Source organism: Nannobrachium achirus, assembly GCF_963921795.1.
Source record: "Nannobrachium achirus genome assembly, chromosome: 18".
Classification (NCBI taxonomy): Eukaryota; Metazoa; Chordata; class Actinopteri; order Myctophiformes; family Myctophidae; genus Nannobrachium; species Nannobrachium achirus.
The window spans coordinates 46,669,886-46,689,421 of NC_137825.1; the positions used below are offsets into that span (position 1 = coordinate 46,669,886).

The window sequence follows — 19,536 nt, forward strand, 5'->3', positions numbered from 1 at the left end:
AGCTCAATACAATTGCAAACTACCTGTAAGCTCTAAATCAATGAAAGCTTCTAAATGTTAAAGTAATCACCTGAGAGTTTCCAGCTGTGCTCCATGTGTCCCTCCTGAGCCATGACTGTACAGGCCACTCCAATGCCTCCCTTTATAAGCAGTGTGACATGCTCATTGGGGGGAGGAAGTGGGAACAGGCCAGCCACTCACAGAGTCAGATCAGAAACAATGGGGTTTACAGCTAAAAAGCTCCCATAGATACCAAACTAGCTAACTCAGTACAATTGCAAACTACCTTAATCACCTGAGAGTTATACAGAACTAGCTAGCTCAATACAATTGCAAACTACCTGTAAGCTCTAAATCAATGAAAGCTTCTAAATGTTAAAGTAATCACCTGAGAGTTTCCAGCTGTGCTCCATGTGTCCCTCCTGAGCCATGACTGTACAGGCCACTCCAATGCCTCCCTTTATAAGCAGTGTGACATGCTCATTGGGGGGAGGAAGTGGGAACAGGCCAGCCACTCACAGAGTCAGATCAGAAACAATGGGGTTTACAGCTAAAAAGCTCCCATAGATACCAAACTAGCTAACTCAGTACAATTGCAAACTACCTTAATCACCTGAGAGTTATACAGAACTAGCTAACTCAATACAATTGCAAACTACCTGTAAGCTCTAAATCAATGTAAGCTCTAACTTGCTGGTGATTCGCTTCCTATTTTCGAAAAGGCTTAATGGAAACGCAGTTATTGAGTGTTACTGACTAGCAGGAATATTTGAGTAATAACATTTGAGTTATTATTCAGATCATTCAAGATTTGCCTGATTAATTGGTGAACTATAACTGCCGCACAGCAGGAACAAAATAGCAACAGGGAGTAAATGTGAAATACAAGAGGGTGAATTAGCAGAGAAGTAGCCTATAGGCACTGTGCTTGAATAGAACTTAACCCATGAAGGACCCCTTTACACAAGGCCGATTTCAGCTCCGATTAGATTGATTTTCTCGCAACAGCGGGGTGCAAATCCTTGTTGTGTGAAAGTCCTCTCAGATTTCAGCTAGGGGACTGTGGCTTAAAAAAACTTTGAAAACAGCCAATCTACAAGCTCACAAAGCGCTGTGGAACGCGTTGACTCATTGTAAGCTTAATTGTGGAGTTTATTTATTTTGATGGGGAAATGAAATTGACTTCTCATTGAACTGTACAGTCGTTGCTTGTGTTGTCTTGAATTGTCGCGACTCGCGACAATCCAAGACAACACAAGCAATATATCCAAACAATGGAAGTTGACTTATTTTTCACGACCAAATCTGAAGAACCAGTAGATTCTGCACCAACGTTGTCTTCCTCATCCATCTCTCTATCCTGCATGTGTGCGTGTGTGCGTGTGTGTGTGTGTGTGTGTGTTTGTGTGTGTGTGTGTGTGTGTGTGTGTGTGTGTGTGTGTGTGTGTGTGTGTGTGTGTGTGTGTGTGTGTGTGTGTGTGTGTGTGTGTGTGTGTGTGTGTGTGTCTGAGGGAGAGACTGACTGTGTGTGCGCTTCGCTCTATAGTTACTTAGAAACCCCGGAGCGGCAATCCAATTTTGGATGGTTTTTAATCAAATCTAACTGACTAATAGCTCATGTAACTCAGGCCTGGGCACGCAAAGACTTCGGGAATAACTCGGGCTTGGGCAGTAAATGAGTTAAGGTCATCCTATTGCAGCCTGCCATGATAACATTTTTGTTTGGTTTTGTCTTGTTTTGTTTAACCAGAGAACAAACTACAAAATAAGACTGTAGTGTTTCATACTGCTACATAAGCATTATATATAGCAGTGTATTATATTCTCATGTCCCCTCTCTTTCTGCTGCTGTCTCCACCACAGTGACCATTATGGTGTTGATGAAGGAGCCGGTATGTCTGATAAATACTGGCTTTGATGGCAAACTGTGCGTGGAGCCTGGAGCCCTGGGCATCCTGGAGAAGATTGACCAACATGTGGTTGTGGTGGCAGTAGTGGGCCTGTACCGCACCGGGAAATCCTACCTCATGAACAAACTGGCTGGGTCCAACAAAGGTGAGCATGTTTACTACATGTTTACTGCATGTGTACTGCATGTTTACTACATGGGGCGTCAGTGGCTCATGGGTAGAGCAGCCGCTTGGCTACCTCAAGGTTCTTAGTTCGATCTTGGGATCCCCCAGCGTTAGTGTCGGAGTGCCCTTGAGCAAGACTCTGAAGAACCCTTAACTCATTCTGTGCCACATGACGTCTTTGACGTTTTTTTTGCAAAGGCGTTCAGTGCCAATGACGTCTTTGACGTCTTTTGAGTTTTTTGTATAAAAAAAATGTTTTTTTTTTTTTCCATTTTTTATTGTTTTTTTTTTAAAGATGTCAAAATGACCTGGGATCAGAGAGATGCTTTTCTCTGTTTGTGTGTTGGCTCCCTCGTTTAGCTGATTGAGAAAATGTGTGTTCATTCTAGTGGATGGACACTTTTTGAGCGGTGGTCACAACGCTCCTATACGTGGCCGTGTGTGTGGGTCTGTCTGTCTGTCTGTCTCCGTGTCTGTCTGTCTGTCTGTAGCCTGCAGTAACCTTTTCTGACCACACATGTTAAGGGAGGGGCGCTGTTGCACACACACACACACACACACACACACACACACACACACACACACACACACACACACACACACACACACACACACACACACACACACACACCACCGCTCAGTTCACACGAGTGTGATTTTTTTCATTCAAACAGCTCTATCTCTGGAACCATTTGTCTGATTGACAAAATTCTTTTTGCCACTGAATCACAACAACTGTGTCTGTTTCTGTTATTATAATTATAAAAAAAAAACATTTTTTTTGATTGCGCAATAAAGAAAAACATACAAAACCGTGGCACAGCTACCTTGGAGCCATTTTGGCATGCCACCGATGAGCAGGTTGGTGCCTTGCATGGTTTCCTCTGCCATCTGTGTATGACTGTGTGTGTGTGTGTGTGTGTGTGTGTGTGTGTGTGTGTGTGTGTGTGTGTGTGTGTTACCAAGTGGGATTGTAGAGAGTAGGGATGCGAATCTCGACCACTGAGGCGATACGATACGGACCTCGATACACTGCCAGCGATACGATATAATTGCGATACATTGAAATCCTGCCGATACGATACATCGCGATCCACCCCTGTTCCCGATACGATGCGATACGATTCACGATTCACCACGATTCAAGCCCAAATCCCAAAATTTACAAAACATAGCGACTAAAAATTTATGAAATTTAAATTCAAGGCAATTTATTGTTTCACTGTAGTACTAGTCTCTGTCTAACAACCCAACATAGGCCTATAGTATTCTGGGAGAACACAAAGCTGCTGGCTATTGTAGAATTGTTTCATAACTAATCATATAGAAGGCCTATGTCATTATTAGTAGGCCTATATGTCTTCAACTGGGAGTCAGGGACCCCAATCCAGGGTTATTACAGGGGGCCTGCCAAATATTTGTGTGATACAGTAGGCTATAATGCCTAGCCTACAGCGAGGGTCCCTGCTTGATCTCTGTCTGAGCTAAGGGGTCCTTGACCTGAAAAACAATATAGTCCCTCCCTGGTTTGTATTATTATATTATATTATATTATATTATATTATATTTAATCCAGGATTATGCAATTTGTATAGCCAAAATGTTTTAAAACAGACCTACAAGCTCACAGCGCATCGCATCCACGACGCATTGTGAGCTTGTAGGTCTGCTATTTTAGGTGCGACACCCTTGTACTGCGATGTATAAATTAGGCTTCTTTCCCAGAGCAGAACTAGCAGCAGAGAAAGTGAGAGTTGCTTGCATCAACAGGAAAGTTGTAGAACAGTGACAAATACTTTGTTTTAAACGCAAGCAAGCAGTAGTCCTACAACACCCAGCAACATTGTTGTTGTGTGTGTGCAGTTAATATAGCGCAGAAGATGATCTCAATCAATTGTCCGTCGGAGATTCGCTAAGAAACGGCTGTTGATTACATATCACTCGATCAGCCTGTGCTACTCTGTGACAACAATCAGCGCAGCGGACTTGGATGTTATATAGCTAAGTACTGTACAACTAATCTTGCATCTTTTTAACCCGTGGGGCTGCTAGTTCGTCTGTGTTGATTCACTCGCATTTCGCTGCACTGTCTGTCTCCCTGGTTGCCTGCATGCAGAGTGCAGATGTTGTCTGTCCGAGTCGCAGCTCGCGTTAAAGACTGGCTTTTGGGGAGGGGGTTGAACGGCTGATGATGGTGCATTCATGGCGCCTCGGAAACACAGGATAGAATGAAATGCTATATGGAAGAACCGATACAATCGCGGAATTTACCGATCCAGACACTCACGGTACGATCCATCACGATTTCGGCCGTCTATTGTACCGGTACACACTGAATGAACCGATTCAACCGTATCGCGGACGTTTGTATCGCAATTACGATCCGTACCGGTATATCTTCGCATCCCTAGTAGAGAGGCTTAAAAGTCAGAGAAAACCCTTTAAAATGTAATGAATTGGATATGACCCACTAAACAATTTGAACTAGAAGTATAAGTTTATACGTATAAAAAATGGTCTACCAGAGGTAGATATGCAAGTTTTTTGGACGTCTAAACTTAGACTAGACGTCTAATATACGTCTAATAGACGTCTAAGTTTATACCTGGGTCTAAATTTAGACGTCTAATAGACGTCTATATTTAGACCTTAACTCTCCTCCTGCCAGATTATTTATTTATTTATTGGGTCTGGTGCCATCAAAAAGCGGCTTACCTTTGCGACGTTATAGTAGATAGATAGACATTTATTTATTTATTTATTTTTTGATTGTGCAATAGTGCACTTTGGTCTGCCAGGCAGCAGAGGGCGGCGTCATGCGAGAATGAATGTGAATTTGCCTGTTATGTGTTGCCGTGCATTCAGACCAGTCACTGGCCACAGAGCCTCACAGCCAGAGGGAATCAACAAGGAAGTGAATTGGTCTCCGTTGATGTTAACGCATAATGGATTTTTAACACCATCACCGCGGAAAATGTGTTTACAGTACACGGCGGCGCGACCCCTCATCAGCTTAAGGACATCAACAAGGTAAACGAACGAACGCTAACGAGCGCCGTATTGGCGCGGAGGTCTCTTGAGAATTGGGGCGAACAGGAACGTCCAAAGCAGTATAAGAGTTAACGGCCGGACGTCTATTAGAAGTCTAAATTTAGACCCAGGTATAAACTTAGACGTCTATTAGACGTCTAGTCTAAGTATAGACCTCTAAAAAACTTGCATATACCATTTTTATACGTATAAACTTAGACCTCTTGTATAAGTTTAGACGTATATTAGACGTCTAATATACCTCAAAATGTTTGCTGGGGAGGCAGGCTTGTAGGTAAAATAAAGATATTTATTTACATTCCAGGCCTGGATAACAGAAACAAACTATAACTCAAACAACACAACTCAAAATAAGGCAACTTAACTTTTAACAGAGAGACCAGAGCCGCTTTCCAATCCGAGGGATTCACACTTTGAAGTGCGCATTTCAAGGGCTATGAAGTCACTGGTCACAGATCTACAAGCTCACAATGCGTCGCAACGCAACACATTGTGAGCGTGTAGATTGCTATTTGGCGCGGCCCAGTGACGTCATAGCCCTTGAAATGCGCACTTCAAAGTGTGAAACCCTCGGATTGGAAAGCGGCTCAGGTGTCTGTCAACCTCTCCCCATGGCAGCCCAAACTCAACTGAGCTCTGCTCAGTTATATAGACACAAGACTCCACCCTCTGACTCAAATCAACCAACCCCAGTGCCCTATCAATCCAACCCAGATGCTTCCCATGTAGCAATCAACAGTAATCTATTACTCATACTCTGCTACTCAGCATCACATTCAAATACAGTTAGGCTTCAAGGCATTAGTCAGTTAGGCTTCAGCACCATACAGCATCTGATGAACAGATAAACAAAACATTAGTTTCCAGTCACAACAGAATGTGCACCTTCTTTGGGACTGAGAATCTACATGTTGAATGAATGAATGAATGAATGAATGAATGAAACTTTATTTGTATAGCACCCTTCATACAAAAATGCAGCTCAGAGTGCTTCACACAACAAGATATAAAAACAAAGCAGCAATAATGACAATACAGCAAGACAAAGTAAATAAAACATTAACTCAGCAAATAACAGCAATAACAATAAAGTAGTAAAAGGCAAAACAGTTAAGCTAGGGTAGGATTATTTAAAAGCAATAGAAAATAAATAAGTCTTGAGTTGAGACTTAAAGTTGTCCACCGAGGTTGACTGCCTTAAATATAATGGGAGGCGGTTCCAGGCCGTCGGCCCATAGAAACAAAAAGCAGCCTCACCGTGTTTTCTAATTTTCATTTGTAAGCTAGGGATTTCAAGTAGGTCAGCACTAGCGGACCTAAGGGGACGGCCAGGAACATATCTATTCAGACAGTCATCGAGATAGGAGGGTGCCAGGCCATTAAGGGCTTTAAAAATCAGTAGAAGAATTTTAAAGTCTATTCTAAAGGCAACCGGAAGCCAATGCAGCGAAGCCAAAACTGGAGTGATATGCTCCCTCATCTTAGTTCTTGTTAAAACTCTGGCAGCCGCATTCTGGATGACTTGTAGTCTGTCAGTAGTTTTTTTAGGCAAGCCAGAGAAAAGTGCGTTGCAATAATCGAGTCTAGAAAAGACAAATGCATGAATTAACGTTTTTGCATCATCCAGTGACAGATAGGCTCTAATTCGAGCAATATTCCTAAGATGGAAAAAGGCAGTCTTGGCTATGTGACTGATGTGTGTATTAAAGCTTAGTTCAGAGTCAATGAGAACACCAAGGTTCTTTACTGTATTTTTACTGTTTACAGCCAGGCTGGTGAGTCTACCTGTCATTGATTCCCTCTGCTCACTAGAGCCAACAATGAGAACCTCAGTCTTGTCCTCATTTAGTTTGAGGAAGTTGGCAGACATCCAGCGTGTGATGCTGGACAGACAGGACAGCAAAGGTTCAAGGGCATTAGGGTCATCTGGGGATACAGAGATGTACATCTGAGTGTCGTCAGCATAAAAATGGTAATTAACGCCATGATTGGCAATAATTTCACCCAGTGGCAATATGTATAAAGAAAACAATAAGGGGCCGAGAATTGAGCCCTGCGGAATACCGGAAGAGATGGACTGTTTGTCAGAGACAAATTCATCTAATTTAACAAAGTAAGATCTGTCTCGAATGTAGGATTGGAACCAGGACAGGGCAGTACCTGACAGACCTATAGAGTGTTCCAGACGTTTTAATAAAATAAGATGATCTAGAGTGTCAAATGCAGCTGACTGATCCAGCAATAAAAGCACTGACACATTTTTCTTGGCAGAGGCCAGCCTGAGGTCATTAACCACTTTCACAAGCGCTGTTTCGGTGCTGTGGCCCTTCCTGAAACCAGACTGAAATTTATTGTGAGTCTTGTTTTGCTGAAGATAGACTTCCAGTTGATGGCAAATAACCTTTTCTATGATTTTGCCCAGAAAGGGCAAATTCGATATGGGTCGATAGTTGCTTAGCACAGAGGGATCAAGGTTGTGTTTCTTAATCAGGGGCCTGACTTCCGCTGTTTTTAATGAGATTGGGAAGGCGCCTGAATCTAGGGAACTGTTGACAATTTCCAAGATGTCACTGATGACACTATCCAGAACGTCTTTAAGGAAGGGGGTGGGAATGACGTCCAGTGAACAGGACGAAGACTTCATTTTTGATATAATATTTCTGAGCTCTTGTTCATTTATAGCGGAGAAGGAGTTGAGGCTTCCTCTAGAGTGAGCTACATTTGCCACAGTGGCTGTCGGAGTGATTGAGGTGGCATTGTCACCTATAATACCAGCACGTATATTGTAGATTTTGTCGTCAAAAAACAAGGCAAATTCGTTGCATCTAGCTGTGGAGGCCGGGAGTGACAGCCTATGGGAGTATGTTGAGTATAGGCAAACAAATATACAATACAGCATAACACATGGATGTATATTTGTGATTCTTAAAGTGACAGAGGCTGCTCTGTCACAGTGTGTGTGTGTGTGTGTGTGTGTGTGTGTGTGTGTGTGTGTGTGTGTGTGTGTGTGTGTGTGTGTGTGTGTGTGGTTTGTGTGTGTGTGTGTGTGTGTGTGTGTGTGTGTGTGTGTGTGTGTGTGTGTGTGTGTGTGTGTGTGTGTGTGTGTGTGTGTGTGTGTGTGTGTGTGTGTGGACAGGGAATTACTACTTTGTGGGGACCTCATGTCCCCACAAAGATAGTACAATCCTTGCACAATACCTTGTGGGTACTTATTAATAGGTCCCCACAAGGTGTTTAGGGGTTAGGTTGAGGGTTAGGGTTAGGGTTAGGGTTAGGGTTCAAAATGAATGGAATGTCCCCACAAAGATAGTGGACTATGTGTAATGTCCCCACAAAGTAGCAATTGCAAACCTGTTTGTGTGTGTGTGTGTGTGTGTGTGTGTGTGTGTGTGTGTGTGTGTGTGTGTGTGTGTGTGTGTGTGTGTGTGTGTGTGTGTGTGTGTGTTTTAAGTTTTAATATAAAAATGGAGAAAGATTAGAAATCTAATATTCAAACTCTAAATGTATGTTAAAGGGGAATTTGGTTCATGAAGCATCTATGTAAAGCCGTGGCCGATTCAGCTGAACTGAATTTCCTCCTAGTTTGACACAATTTGGTATGCATGTTCTCTTGTGTCATGTGATAATTACAAATCAAGTCATCTGTGGATTGTTTGCTATTTAGTTTGAGGTGAGGACGACCGGTATTAAATGTCATGTTGAGTGTCGCAGTGAACGGGATGTGCGTGTTTGTGATTTGGCAAAGATTAACAGGTCACATAGGGACTTGATCCCGGGCTCCCCCAGCGTTAGTGTTTAAGGGCGGATTCACACTCCCTGGAGATCACTAGGACTATACATCCCGGTCCTATAGGTGGCGGTATGCACATAGTGCCTCGCCGGTGAATACAGACGTCATCAACTATGCGACATTGCTGATGGTGGTCGCCAATAAATTCAGGCACGAAAGTTGATGTAAGAATCCAATGGCGCGCGACAGCGCAGTGTGGAACAGTGTTGCGGTCTTGGGTCGCGCACCCCCGACGACCAAACCTTTTCTGAGCCGGGGTCTCGCACCCCCCGAAGTTCACACCTCGACAACTGTTTAACAAAGAAACAAGCCTATTTGCATATCCATAGACCTGTATAGTAGGTGTCGAGCGACGTTCGCTGATCTACAAGCTCACAATGCCTCGCATCCGCGACGCGTTGTGAGCTTGTAGATCTGCTATTTTCCAGGCGCAGAAACGTGCAGAATGATGAGCGAGTAACTGTGTCAGACGTCCAGCGCAGCAAACGTTATTAGTTTTATTATTTAATAATCAACGTAGCCTACAATTGAAACACTTTCACAAGCCACAGTGTGGCTTAATATTCACATTAAGGGCACGTCAAGCAGGCACAGCAGTGCCAAGGAATCTATAACATCGAAACAAATGTCAGGGATAAAGGAATACTTTTAGGCTATTTTCTATCAACAGCGGTAAGTCATTTTCGGTTTGTTTGTCATGGTTTAACTTGTAGGCTAGTGCTTTCTCTTTCTGCTTTTCTTTCCCGACGGGCGACAGCAGGAGTAGCTGCTACACATCACGCACACGCATGCATGCACGCACGAACCAAGCTCTTTTCCCCACGCTGTAAATCTGATCCTAGAGCAGCATTATCATCTCACAGTAACACAGCCATACTTCATGTCGCTGCCTCGCGGCTAATAACGGACCTGAATCTGATCCTAGGTCAGCCTAAACAGCACAGCAGTGACAGCACACAACTACAGTTCGTTCCGTATCCTGATCGCAGCAGCGCACGCCAGCACACACACACATTGATTGATTGCTTGCTTTACGGTTTGCATAAAAAGCAAAAAGTACACACACGTCACACACACAGTACGGGTCCTATCGGGTCCTCTCGGGTTATACACATGATGATTACAATCCCGTGTTCCGAATGTTTTAACGGAGCAGCGGTTCTGGCCGTTCCGTCTCACTTTCACCCCTGTAATAGTGTGGGAATTAAGGGGAGCAAATGCTAATTTCATGCAATTTTGACTTAAAGCGCGAAATTTTGCACAGATGTAGCCCAGGGCTTGCTCTAATGATTTAGCTAGGGCGCCCGAGTCTGCGACCTTCGGGGTCGCCACAGCGGCCAAATCAATTTGGGCTCCCATTGACTTTCTATACAGGAGGAAAATACCCAGAATTATTTTTTTTTCTGGGTATTTAAGGAGGATCTGAGGGGTCTAACTAGGGGTTTGTCATGATGCTGAATCCATTGCAGGCATTTGTTTTGCACAAAAAACATTCAGTGGGCTAGAAATGGCCTCAGAAAACAATACACGTATGGGTGAGTATTCATGTTAGTCGGAGGCCTTAGGGTTTTTTTTTCTCGTGCTAATCCGTCTAAAAGTTCAAAATTTTGCACAGATGTAGCTCAGGGCATGCTCTAATGATTTAGCTAGGGCGCCCGAGTCTGCAACATCCGGGGTCACCACCTAGCTAGAGCAAGCCCTGGGCTACATCTGTGCAAAATTTCGCGCTTTAAGTCAAAATTGCACGAAATTAGCATTTGCTCCCCTTAATCCCCACACTATGTGCTCAGTGCGCTGGTGCGAGACAATAAATAACTGTTCGCCAATTGCTACTTCTCTCAATTGGAAGTACATGACACCAGTCCAGCGCACCGCAGTAGTAAGCTAACTGGTGATATAAAAAATATAAACAAATTTTAGAAGACAGCCCTGCAAGCAAGCAATCTCTCTGTGAGACAAAGTCGCTGGTCTCATGGCCATGTCGACAACTGTTACCCAGTGTTTATTTGTGGCGACGCCTGACTCGTCGACTTCATAATGTTCAACATCATTCCCGTTTATGTGGACGGTAGCTTCACACTGCAGTGCACCGTTCTCGAGGACGCTCAATGCAGCCTCGAGACTACCTCCGTAGGTGGTCTGGAGGCTGGTTGCGTTGATCCGTTTCTGAGGAAAACCGCAGGCTTCACACTGTCAAAACATCTGCCAAGTAGCCTCGAGAACGTTCCTGAGACCGCAGTGCAGACAATTGGACTCGAGTCATGATGACTCGAGCCGAGTCTGACTCGAGTCACCTATTTGACGACTTGTGACTTGACTCGGACATTAAGGGCAACAACTTGAGACTCGACTTGACTTGGAAGACAATGACTCCCGACTCGACTCGACTTGAGACACGCTGACTCGGACGACTTGCCGCTACGCCACTCACCAAAGCAGTCGTGAACGCCACGCTATAGGTTCACACTTTTATTGATTGATTGATTTGATTGATTGGAGACAGGCATGTAACCGAGAGCACAAGCACTATGATCAGACTGGGCACCGACCACACACACACACACACAGCACGAATGGCTACTGCTGCCCCCCAGCCTGATACAGCCACTGCCGGTGTTCTGCTGCTGCAGTTCCAAAAGTTGTGCAGTTTGCATATAAAAACTTCCACTCCGATGGTAAACAATCAAGATATGCAACGCTAAACTCAAAGACAAAGAGGGAACGACGTCAAACTTTGTCCGCCACTTGAAGACGGCGCATGAAGAGAAGTGAAACCAAACATAAGAACATAATGTAAGAGTGAAATCCAGCCATGTTCTGGCTGAGCTATGTTTAATATGAGAACCTCCACTAGGGGCGCTGTTGCAGAAAGCTAGAGAGGGAAAGGAAGAAGAAGAGAGAAGAAGAGAGAGGGAACAGGAAAGCTTTTGTTTTACGTGCTGGTCTGTACGTCTTCGCTGAGGGACTACACTAAAGTTTTGAGCTGAACCTTTTACAGTGTCGACCTGAGTCTTTTCTACACCCACACCCACGTCGCTTACACTGGTGGCAGCGGTGGCCGTTGGGACTTTGCGCAACTTGTGGATTTTGTTCAACTTCAACTTTATGTTCCTGGGGAGCTATAGGCTAACGGACGTTAGCTTAGCTTGTCTTGAGTACAGTCAGCTAGTTTTCTCCATTCCTTTTGTTGTTTTCTTAGCTGCAAGATTCCGTTTGTGGCCTGAAGAAGATAACAGAGTGACAAAAAAAAAAAAAAAAAAAAAACGAATATAAAAAAAAAGAAAAAAGGACTACAAAGTCATGTCTACCGGGGCCTCCTTCCTGATGTTGCAGCTGTGACTATGGACAATTCACTCCTGACTATGGACAGGGAGTACTTGATTCAAGCCCAAAAAGCAGATCCTGAGTTGCAAATTGTCAGAAACTGGGTGTTGACTGGTCAGAGACCACCATTCTCACGCATTAAGGCAGCTTCACCTATATTGAGACAGTACTGGAGAGAGTTTTCTAAAATCACCCTTGTTGATGATCTCTTGTGTCGAACAGTCAGACCTCCACCTGGTGACCTTGTTTTACAGACTGTAGTCCCTAGTAGCTTACAAAAGGAGGTGTTCCACTCCTTACATGGTCACCCACTCTCTGGTCACTTCAGTGCTCAAAAGACATTACAAGGGGCTCAGGTCAGATGTTTTTGGCCTCACATGACACATGACATTACTCAGTGGTGCCTTGAATGCACAGCCTGTGAAGCACGCCGTCCACCGACACCACACCGGCAAGCCCCTATGCAAAATATAGTGACATCCAAACCGTTTGAGAAGATTGGAGCAGATCTGACAGAACTACCACTCACAAGGCGGGGGAATCGCTATGTACTTGTTGTAATGGACTATTTTACGAAATATGTCAACTTATATGCACTTCCTGATCAACGTGCGACCACTGTGGCTAAATGTTTGTTTGAGGATTACATAAGTTGTCACGGTGTTTTCCAGGCTTTGCACACAGACCAGGGCCGCCAGTTTGAATCGGACCTTGTCAAAGGCCTATGCACCAGCCTGGGCATAACTAAAACAAGGACTACTCCTTATCATCCTGAGTGCGATGGTATGGTGGAACGTCATAACAGAACAATGAAAGACCAGTTGGCAAAGATCTTGTACGACAGAGAAGGTGAATGGGATGATTACATACGGCAGATTGAATTTTCCTACAACACAACAGTGCACTCCTCAACCAAACACACCCCGTTCTTTTTGGCCCATGGTAGAGAGGCCTGTCTACCTGTTGATCTCCTACTTGGGGGTCCCCCGGGTGTTTCACAAGCCACCCCGGGCACTCCAGGTGACTATGCCACTTCAGTAGCACAGAGACTATGTACTGCGTTTCATTCTGTTGCTCAAAATATTGAGGCAGCAGGTGCTCAACAGAAGCACTATCATGATCGTCGGATGAAACACACAGCCTATGAACAAGGAGATTTGGTTTGGGTTGACCTTCCGGCCCTTTCTAGGTGCAAACTGGCACCTAAGTGGGCTGGCCCTTTCAAAGTGATGAAAAGGATGGATTCAGACACGGGTGACATTGGGGTGGACTATGAACTCTTAGATCAACGTGACCCCAGAGCTAAGCCTAAGGTCATCCACTACAATCGCCTGAAGCCATATCGCTCTGCCTGGTCACCAGACCATCAGCATCCGCCCCTGTCTGCTACTCTGGCTGCCCCTGCATGCAGCCCGAGCCTCCCGCCACTTACTGCACTCTCTGGTTCCTGGCCTAATGTGTACCAACACCCAACAACCACTAGTGGGTGTTCTGTACCTCCGACTGGTGCCCAATCAAATGTTATCCCTCTACCTCGAAGTGTAAACCCCACACCACAGGTGGGAGGCACCGCCACTGGAGGACATTCAAATGACCCATCTCCTGTAGTTCAACCTTTGCCATGTCAGCGGACCAGGACTGGTCGTTGTATCCGCCCCCCAGTACGGTTCAGGCATGATGTGTGAACTGTGACTAAAAAAAAAAAAAAAAAAAAAAGGAAAAGAAAAAAAGAACATTGTTAAAAAAAAAAATACAAAAAAAAAAACATTGTATGCTACTATTATTTGTGTGAACTGTGACTCAAAAAAAAGAAAAAAAAAAAAGAAAGAAAGAAAAAAAAGAACATTGTTAGGAAGAAAAAAAAACATTGTATGCTACTATTATTTGTGATTTATCTTTCTGAGGTGACTTATGCATGCTGTTTATTTAGTCTTGGTTCTAATGTCTTGTTTCAATTTGTATTTGAAGCGGGACGCTTCTTTTGTAAGGGGGGGAAGAGATGTAAGAGTGAAATCCAGCCATGTTCTGGCTGAGCTATGTTTAATATGAGAACCTCCACTAGGGGCGCTGTTGCAGAAAGCTAGAGAGGGAAAGGAAGAAGAAGAGAGAAGAAGAGAGAGGGAACAGGAAAGCCTTTGATTCATTCATGCTTTTGTTTTACGTGCTGGTCTGTACGTCTTCGCTGAGGGACTACACTAAAGTTTTGAGCTGAACCTTTTACAGTGTCGACCTGAGTCTTTTCTACACCCACACCCACGTCGCTTACAATAACATTATTAGAAGTGTGTGCGCGTGTGCATGTGTGTGTTGGTGATATACTGTCGGTCGTACATTTTTTGAACATTAATAATAAGACAACAATGTCACTCACCACTGTCACGAACGTTGATCTATGACTGCATAAATAATATCCAATTATCCATCATGGTAGCAAGCCTCCGTCTTCCAACACTTTCTCACTTTTCATAACATACATCCAGTCGTCAGCAGGGTTAAGAACTTCACTAAATAACTCCCACGCAAAAGCTTTATTCCTTTTCATTTAGCCTCCGACAAGTTTTCCACTCCACTGTTATTCTTGGGAGCTTTTCGCATGGCCGGCCCGTAATGTTACACAGACAAATGTGACCGACCAGAAATGTGTTGCCAGCCTCAGCAGCCTGTGGTGGTTGCGTAGTCATTCTATAGTTTACGACGGGTAACGAAATTTGGTGTAACTTGGGGTTACTTAAGGTCATGAATGGGACCCCATGCCAGCAAAACAAATGATGCACGTGTCGTGGAGTAGGCAGCTAAATGTGTGCCTGATGAGAAATGACTTTAAAATACAGTACTAGTAGTACAAAACAAAGCATGCACGTTAAGATTATTGTGTCTTGTTTGTTTTTGTTTTTAAAGCAATAGGCCTGTAGCAGTATTAAATACATTTAAATAAATGTTGCAAAATGTTGAAAATAAACATTTGTCAAACATGCCATTTCTTTAATGGAGTGTAGCCTTTGCCATCTACCTAGGTTCTAAAGGATCAGACATGTAATGGATAAATGAATAGCTTTTAAGCTGTATACTGGTTTAATTCATGCAGAGTTGCAGACTAATCTGCATGGTATTTTTTGACATTTACTTTAGGAAGAAAGGTTTCTCTCTTCAAGATATAAACCTGAGATATAACCTGTGACTCGACTTGAAAAGCGTGTGACTTTGTGACTTGACTCGACGCGACTTGACTCGACGCGACTTGACATGACAACCTTGTGACTCGACTCGACTTGACTTGACATAACCTTGTGACTCGACTCGACTTGACTTGCCCACAACAGAAAAAACTTGAGACTTGCTTGAGACTTGGACCAAATGACTTGCTACTCGACTTGGACTCGGATCAGAGGGACTTGTACAATTGTCTGCCGCAGTGTGAATCCGCCCTAAAGTGTCCTTAAAGGAGTAGTTCACCACTTTTCAACCTGTCTTAATATGTCCTCACTAATGTTCATAATAAAATAGCACAATTTTTTTCTATTCAGTCTGGGTCTCATAGGAGAGCTGTCAAATCCTTCTACCGGTGACAAAAAAAATATTTAGATTTTTATTATCATGAGAACAATGGCTTCCACTTTAACATTGCAACTTTTTCAGGAATAGAAAGCCTGCAGTTTCTATTAGCTTGCTTTTCCCATTGATGATGTCACCGGTAGAAGGATTTGACCCACCCACAGCTCTCCTATGAGACCCAAACTGAGTAGAAAAAAATTGTGATATTTTATCATGAACATTAGTGAGGACCTATTATATGAAGATAGGTTGAAAAGTGGTGGAGTTCCCCTTTAAGAAAGACTCTGAACCCCATAATTGCTCCTGATGAGCAGGTTGGTGCCTTGCATGGTTTCCTCCTGTGTGTGTGAATGGGTGAATGTAATGCACATTGTAAAGTGCCTTGGATAAAGACGCTACTGTATATACATACAAATCAAACAGCATTTCAATAGTGTTTTTTTAATATAATTGGCTTGTTCTGTTTTCTATTAATTTTTTTGTAAAATGAGTATGTATAGTGCATTTTATCTGTCCTCTAGTGCAGTGAGCCATTGCCCGTCCATATAACTATTGCTATTTGCCCTTTCAGACTCTCAATTGATATAAGTGTAGTTGAAATATCATTTGATGCCATTTTGTTTGTTATTATTGTCCCATATTCTATCCTTAAGGGTTCCCCCTGGGGTCTACCATCCAGTCCAAGACCAAGGGCATCTGGATGTGGTGTGTACCTCACCCCACGAAGGATGACCACACTCTGGTGCTGCTGGATACAGAGGGACTGGGAGACGTAGAGAAGGTAAGATGTCCTTTTGTTTCATGTTGGGGTCATCAAATATGACCGTACACAGACAAAGGTGTCCGTGGCAAAGACTTGGCCATGTCCGTGGCCATGATTTTCTGTTTTACACACCATTATAATGTTTCTTAGACCCAATTCCTGAACGTCAAGTCTCCAGGAGTTTTTCAGAATATGTACTATGCCACAACGACAGTAGTGCAAACGTTTGAGTCCATAGTACTAATGGTAAAATGGTAAATGGTGCATTCATATAGCATTTTTATCCAAGGCGCTTTACAGAGATTGTGGATTACATTCACCAATTCACGCACACATTCATACACCAATGGCAGAGGAAACAATGCAAGGCACCAATCTGCAAGAGCAACTACAGTAGGGGTTCAGAGTCTTGCTCAAGGACTCTTTGACACTAACTTTGGGTTGGTTCTCAAAAGTTTTATTTGCAAGGATCCCCTCTAAGTAAAGGATCCCCTCTACTTGTACACTCTAAGAGTGTACAAGTTCCATTTGGTTCCATTTGTACACTATCAATCCGCTTGAATGAGCAATGAGCTTTATTCAGTTAACAAAACGTCTACTGATGAACAAACACATCATCATCAGTGTTGTTTCCTGGAGTCACTGCGTGTTTGGGGTCTTGCAACAGACACCCTCCTCCAGGCAAGCTGAACGAGGCTGATCAGACACCGGCCTGTGCCCAAGTGGTATACTACAGCCTCTACTGTCTCTTGGGAGGAATACGAAAGCTCAACGTCTCATTACTCCGACTATGTGGCTACGCGTGGGGTTAGGAATAGGGTTTGAGATCGGTTTAGTCATGGATATAGGGTTAACTCCATGAGTTGCATTATTTCATTTGTATGAAAATGTCCACCTTATGTACGTGAGTCAAGCACATGTCCGTGAGTCACATATCGTTACCTATCGACTTCATTTCCTCCCTCCCTTTCCATCCATGAAGGCAGGTCACAAAAAAGTTGTAAGTAACACATTTGGTGTAACACTCACTCACATGGGTCTGGCAGGTCGCTGATTGGCTGTGGCTTTCACAGGTTTTAACACGCTGTTTAACCGAACGCTGCTCAGTCAGCTGCTTTTCAGCGCGACCCATGGCGGTCGCTTCTCGGCCTTAGGGCGTCTTACTTGTTCCTAAAACTTCAAATATATCCCAGCAGGTGTGAACATATTTCATGAGCCAACATGAACTGATATAAACACTCATAGGTGAATGCAAATAATCAATAATGAGATTGATTGATTGATTGATTGATTGATTGATTGATTGATTGATTGATTGAAGACTTTATTAGAAGTTTGCATAGGGAAAAGGTAGTTTCATGACAGTACAGTTCACTGGTACACAGTTAATTAAAAGGATATACCCCCAAAAAAACAATGGCTTGTTCAAATTGAGGTGCATTTTTAACTCATATAGCGTTGACTGACAGATAGAACACAGTACTATGCAGAAAAAGAAAGAAAGAAAAAAAAACATTTTGTAATCTTAAAAAGTTAGTTTGGGTAACTCAGTTAGATTGGGGTAAGAGCGCTCGTTTTGTAGTTCACCACACACCCCTACCACCACCTGGATCAATTCACTTTGATAGTTACTTATCAACACACCTGTGTAATTCTGCGTATTGACAACACAATGGCGACAACAGCCATTCACTTGTGCAGTCGGTGACATCACTGTTCTGCAACGACTCTGTGATTATCTACTAGCCTATCTCATCTGTGTTTAGCCATTAGCTTTACTATGCCTAACCCTAACCCTAACCTTAACCTCAGTAAAACTATGCCTAAACCTAACCCTAACCTCCGTGGGGTGAGGCGATATCCTGCCAACGCTACGTTGTCTCGTTATCATTGTTGTGGATCAAAGCGACCGCTTGCTCTGCCCCGCGCCGCACGACGAGCGCTCCTGTTCTCAATTTAACTGAATCTCAAACTAACTGTGACATATATATGTGACAATTGTTTTAGGGGAAATCAAGAAACAGCCCTATAGGATCATCTTGACCCATGTTTAAAATTCCAAGATGGTTCTTGTGACTGCATGGACCTGCAGTCCCGCAGTTCTAGAATCTACAATCTAGATGAAATAAGAGGGTTATAAAGTATGTACTACATTTGACAACGGTGAATTAACTAACACATGCAATTGACTTGTGGTTTCAGGGTGACACTAAGAATGACAACTGGATCTTTGCCATTGCCGTGCTGCTCAGCAGCACCCTGGTCTACAACAGCATGGGAACCATTGATAACAGAGCCCTGGAGAACCTTCAGTATCCTAACAGTCCTTCCCTCATTATTAAAGGGGCTACACCATGCATATAAAACGTTATTCTTTGTACTAGTAAGACACCTCAGGGTGTCTGCCTTTGTATTTGATGTTATGCTTTTGAAACTGATATTATCCTATAGATAAACTATGTTCTATCCGTCTGTCTTTCAATGTTATATGAGATACTTAAAGTGTGGTTCCTGTGGAGATAAGCCTCGGCTTTCTAGGATCTCCTTTTAGTTGACCTTGTACCAGTGATTTGTACTGTCATGAAACTGTACTTTTTTTCTATTGCAAACTTCTAATAAATTCTTCAATCAATCAATTCTTCAAAAACTTGCGACCTCAGGGTGACATGTGACATGCGAACAAAAACCCTATCAAATTACGCTTGTGGTTCCCCCTCTTCTGTGTTGCCTAGAACTGGAGGATTGATTTTGGGGTTTGTATTGTAAAGTACAACGGTGTGATGTCATCACATTGTGATTTGCAATACAAACCCCAAAATCAATCCTCCAGTTCTTGGCAACACAGAAGAGGGGGAACTTCTTTTTTATTTCCACACAACTCCTCTAAAGGAAAATAAGATGAATGTGTGGTAAAAGTAATATGTGGACTGTATTTAAGGTGAGGTGAGATCGCTGGTAAATAGTATTTCACCTGAATGATG

General features: G+C 43.3%; 1 protein-coding gene across 1 annotated transcript in view; it reads left to right on the forward strand.

Annotated features, from left to right (window-relative positions):
• Window positions 1–1,871: 1,871 nt before the first annotated feature.
• Window positions 1,872–19,536, forward strand: part of LOC308303145 (guanylate-binding protein 1-like) — a gene marked incomplete at both ends in the record, with an annotated part of 40,293 nt that continues 22,628 nt past the window's right edge. Inside the window, 3 exons of the mRNA XM_080747468.1 lie at window positions 1,872–2,055; window positions 16,446–16,573; window positions 18,758–18,867. Coding sequence (XP_080603594.1) covers window positions 1,872–2,055; window positions 16,446–16,573; window positions 18,758–18,867 — 422 coding nt within the window. The remainder of the gene's footprint in view (window positions 2,056–16,445; window positions 16,574–18,757; window positions 18,868–19,536) is intronic.